The sequence below is a fragment of the Pinus tabuliformis genome, chromosome 2_2 (assembly GCF_031772625.1).
Source record: "Pinus tabuliformis cultivar Carrire ecotype Pingquan chromosome 2_2, CPIR1, whole genome shotgun sequence".
In the NCBI taxonomy this organism is placed as follows: domain Eukaryota; kingdom Viridiplantae; phylum Streptophyta; class Pinopsida; order Pinales; family Pinaceae; genus Pinus; species Pinus tabuliformis.
In genome coordinates this window covers 322,945,211-322,950,512 of record NC_142300.1, presented here as the reverse complement: position 1 = coordinate 322,950,512, position 5,302 = coordinate 322,945,211, and the positions used below count along the sequence as shown (strand labels likewise).

General features: G+C 38.6%; 1 protein-coding gene and 1 pseudogene across 1 annotated transcript; both read right to left on the bottom strand.

Moving 5' to 3' along the window:
• Positions 1-702: 702 nt before the first annotated feature.
• On the bottom strand, positions 703-2,453 carry LOC149192586 (uncharacterized). Its single transcript, XM_089406994.1, has one exon. It carries the CDS (start codon positions 2,410-2,412, stop codon positions 703-705), a length of 1,710 nt encoding a protein of 569 aa, XP_089263120.1. The 5' UTR covers positions 2,413-2,453.
• Positions 2,454-2,561: 108 nt separating this feature from the next.
• On the bottom strand, positions 2,562-2,996 carry LOC149192585 (beta-ureidopropionase pseudogene; annotated as a pseudogene).
• Positions 2,997-5,302: the final 2,306 nt, after the last annotated feature.

Sequence of the window (5,302 nt, the reverse complement as noted above, 5' to 3'; positions counted from 1 at the left end):
TTTTGATTATGATTAAGATGGCTAACTCTTGTGAAACAAAGATAGAAAAATGAGAGTGGTGGAAACACAATTAGAAGGTATCCATTGGGCTTATGGAGTTAGATATGCTTTAGTATTAACAGTGAGGTTAGCTCTGCATAGAAGTCAAGGCATTCAGAATCCAACATATGTAGAATACACCAAACACATAGAAGGCCAGTACAGTTTACGAATATATGAAGGAAATTAGAGCACTGTTAGTGATTTCTAAGTAATCACATATTCATAACACTGTAAATAATAGGAAAAGACAACACAAGACATTCATCACATTGAATTCTTTATGATTCTTGAGAAGCAAAGCCAGTACTGTATTACTAAAAACAGAGTCTTTTACATCAAGCCAAATATCAGAGCCTTTTTCAATAAATTTCCAAACCCAATTACATTGCTCTTTCTCCTATATATAGAATTCTTTACAAGGCAGAGATTCCTCCTCCAGCATGAGGGGAACTCGAATTCTGCTTGCTATGACACCTATTCAAACTTTAACTAACTATTAAATACAACAACTGCTAACTAGAAGTTTTAGAAACCTAAGACAACTAGGAGTCTAACTCCACATCATGCCGATAATAGCATTTATTACAATAAAAACTCGTTCTTTGACAAGTGGTCTCCTTTAGTTTTGCTTGGTGGATGTTTAAAAATCCTTGCTGGCCCTTAATGTCTCATCTCCTTTACTGCTCCTAAAAAGTAGGAGACTGCCCCTGTAAGCAGCTCCACTGGTGATGCCTCTGCTGAACAAAGTAGCTTCGCCTTGTTCTCATACATTACATCAACTAATGTGACAAAATGATATGCTGATGTCCTGTTGTATGCTCCAAAAGTAGGTATGCCTTCCAGTACAAGAGTATGGAAATGCTTGAAAAGCCCAAAATAATCTGCTGCACCCAAAGGTTTCTCACAGAGATCTTCAAACTGGAAATAAGCACAACCATTGGCTCCAAAAGGAATCTGTAATGTCCATCCCATGACAACTTCAACAGTTGTTGGAGTGGCCATATATCCACTTATCAATTCTTGAAATTTTTCTTTGAGCAAATGAGAAGAATCTTTGCCACAAAAATACAATCCTTTCTGAGCTGAAGTGAGCTTTCGATAGTCAGTGGAAGATCCAATCTCATGAACAACACATCGCTCCTTCAAAAGTGAGATGAAAGGAAAGAATAGATTCCTCTGAAGACCACCTTCATATAAATTATCAGGAGCCCTGTTGGAAGTGGAAACCAAGATAATTCCTTTGTTAAATAAATGTCTAAACATCTGATTCAGGATCAATGCATCTGCCACATCTGTTACCATGAACTCATCAATGCACAACAGAATTGCTTCACTTGAAATATCATTAGCAACAACATCCAAAGGATCACTTAGACCTTTTTGCTTTTGAAGAAGGCTATGTACATCCAACATAAAATCATGGAAGTGAATTCTGGTTAGATGGCGAGCCTCTATAGACCACATTGGCTCACTGAGACCCCCAACAGTAGCTGATGGGTTGAACACAATCTCTGCTCCATTAAGTCCAAATGCTAACCAGTTTAGAGGGTGATGTCTTCCATAGCAAATGTTGATCCCAACCTTCCCATAGCAAGTCTCAAACACGGGATGTCCTGTGTTTCCTTCCATATAGTAAGTGCTCTCATTAAAATCACCAACCCTTGGAATGTGGTTCTTACGGTGTTTACCAATAATGTTGCCATGATTCCCTATGACTATTGCAGTGTTCCAGAGAACTTCACCGTGATTCATATCTCTCTCTAAAATAGGACTGATAATCACCATGTTATACTTTTGTGCCAGATCCTTCAGAAATTGAGTTGATTCTCCATCCACACTTTCTGCAAATTCACACCACCTCTTTTCTCGTGTACAAAAAGAAAATGGCATGGTCCAGGCCTCCTGTAGACAGACAATGTTTACACAAGCAACTCCAGCAACTTCAATCATACATTTAACCTTCTGCATGATGGCTTTTCTCTGCTCTGAAAATGAAGCAGTTGTGGGAAGAACAATGGAATTTTGAATAAGACCAACACGAACAATGCGTGGAGCTCGCATCATCTCTGGCTCAGCATTGAAACGATATGCCTGCAAATCAAAAGATGATTCTTTGGATATAGCAAGTACTGTCTCTGGCAGAGACAAGGGTGACACTACTTTGCCACAATTTACACCTAAAAGCAACTGGCTGACTTCCTTGTAGAGTAACGGCGGGAGATTTGATTGAAGAATATCGTGCAAAGAATTATATCCCATAAGGGATCCCTCGGGAGAGGGTGAAAACCCCTTTGATTCAATGGCTTCTGATGCTGCTGCTTCAGTAGAGGATCCATTGGTGGTGGCATTGCATACTGCTGCATCTTCCATGTTTCCCAGAAAAAAGAAAATTAGAAGCCAAACTCTCTGCAGAATTTGCCTGACAGTATTAGATTCAGTGTGTATTTATATTTTTCTTCTATGGCCAAACTCTCGGCAAGTTGTGCTAGATTGTCCTTGGATAAGAAACATTATTGAGGTTACTGCTGCAAGAATGGATCTGCGATAATTTGTGGTTTGAAATGTGGGTCAAGGTAATTTGTAAGTAGATTCGCATACATATCATAACGAGCCGTCATGCGAAATGCCCACTTATCATTTACTTGTCTGCAAAGGTTGAGATCCATGTCTGCAACAATCAAGCCATCTTGATAGCGAGAAAGACTAGGAGTACAAGAAGCATCTGGAGCTGAAAAGTAACTCGAACCATAGAAGTGACCAAAATCTGCATGCTGAGGTTTTCCATCACCTGATGTAAATGGATTAGGAAACACTTCAGTTCCCACGTGATTTATAGACACAACGAAAAAGGTATTTACAATGGCTGCATTTGCAGCCAATTCAGTAGCAGCTGAGCCTCCATCTGAGAGTTTTAGGTGTGCAACATGATCAACAAAAATCTGCTCTGCCTCCATAGTCTCTATAGTGTAGTTTGACTTCACAAATATATGAGGAAAGCTGCCTCGCTTGATCTTCAAAGACTTTAAATCGAACGCCTGACAATTTGCTCCTCATGCATGAACCCAAACATAAATCATGACTGTGAATACTCGGCTCCTTATGAAACTTGCAACCTCAGCGTACCAAGACACCTAACGACTCTAATGATGAGGATAAGCGGTTGGATATGATAGGCGAAATGTATAAGCTGACAACTGTTGATGTAAACATAACGGATTTTGATAGATATGACAGTTGGGTGAGATTTTCTACGTATCCGAACGAATCCCCGATTTCGTAGTGCAGCCCGTGCAAAATGTGGGTTTTGCGCTACGAAAACACCTAAATAGAGTTTATGCACTACGAAAACCCCTAAACAGTTTCGTAACACATAAGAACCTTCGAACAAAGCTGATACATGGAAACTATGTGAGTTATGAGACCAGTGATGAATGAGAATGGATACTTGACCTTTATTTAACCATACCATCAAGACTCCTAGGACTTAGACACTAAAGTAAACAAAAAATTAAACCTAGACTAGCACCTAACCTTTACAATCAAACTGATGTGAACAATTTGGAAATTGTTTCTTAAGTGATAACAGGTTACAACCAAAGGACTCAGCATGACAGGAATAACGTTCCTGGAAGCACTGTCATATGATCTTGACATTCAATATGCAGTTCAGAACTTGTTCATCACCCGACTGACATTTTCCAAGTATACTGAAGTCAAAAAAGTATACAGGAAGCTGATGAAGATGAATATCCCAAGCGAACAACGCTAGGATAAACTCTATGAATTACTAGAGTAAAAGGTAATTTCAGTGGTACAACTCAGCATTACAACACATACAATATTTCCGTGCCAAACAACTAGTTGTTCCCTCATTTCAGTGTCACCACTTCAAACGGTTCATTTTTCTTGATTTCATTGTAATAAGTTAGCTTAATTCAGTCCTATTATTTTGTAGATACATCCTTGTCATCTGGACAGGATATTTTTTGTAAATTAGTTATAAATACTTTACTTGTTGAAGTAATAGAGGTTGGTTTTTGTACAAAGAAACACTATTGTATATTTTTCTGAAGCATCAACAGATTTTCCAAGTAATACAGAAGCTCTTTCATAGGATTCATGTGTCAAGTTGTTGGTGAAGTACATCTATCTCTTTTATGTGTTTATACCTCTCTGTTTATAACACATATTTGTTTTTAGATCTAATTTTTTCGATAGATAAATAAAGGGAAAAATTCGTTTAAATCTACACTCTGCACCTGACTATGAATAATTTCTATGTTTTCTTCTGATCTTTGAATACAGAATTCAGGTAACAACGCTCTATATTTTAAAGTGAACCTTATTTTGTTCTTCTTCTCCATTGCACAGACTTTACAGAATCCATTCAGTTTGGATACCTTGCCTTGTGAGATCTATCTGTAGATACTATAGTTGATATGTATTTTATGTGAAAAACTCCATAACCCAATGGAAATTAGTTATCAACCAACCATTCAAATAAAAATCAAACCCCAAGCTTCATAACTAGCCTAATATCCAATCAAACAAAGTTAAATCTTATAGAGAGAGCCTTCTCTGAAGATGGCAGGGCTAGATCCTAGCTTCCAAAGTTGGTTTGTGGTTACCTTGGTGATTTTCTTTTGCAACCTTAGAAAATTACTGGGTGCTAACAGAAGGAACACATATGTGTCCCAGGTGGCATAACAGTGCATCACGAAGGTGAGAATTTGGAACTTGCTTCCCTTCCAGGAGTGTCTGGTATATGTTGCCGAATTATGGATCACTCTTGTAAAGATGCGGCCACCCCGATGTCTCGTGCTCACAGGAGTCGAGGATAGTGATCAACGCCATGATTGGTGGTTGGTGGTGGGCTCCAGTATTGTAGCAATAATGCTACAACTCCTGGAGCTTCCTTCTCTAATTTTATCAACCCGGTAGTTCGTAACAAACTTGGAAGCGACGGTGCTGTATGCACAAGTACTAGCTCTTGTCGCAGCTGTCACTTGATCAGCTAGCACAAGTCTGCTAGGGCTCAAGCCAACTTCTATATGTTCTCAGAAGAAGCTTTTTAAGTGATGAACGAAAGCTATCTCAAAGGAAATGAACCTACTTTGCAAGAATGAACTGAAAGCCAACAAAACATGGAAACCCTAGTAAACCCTAATTTGACCAGCTTAATCCTTATGATGCAATGGTGTGAATGCAACTTCTAAAAGTGATGCCATTACTTCTATTGAGATGAGATGCATGGGTCTAA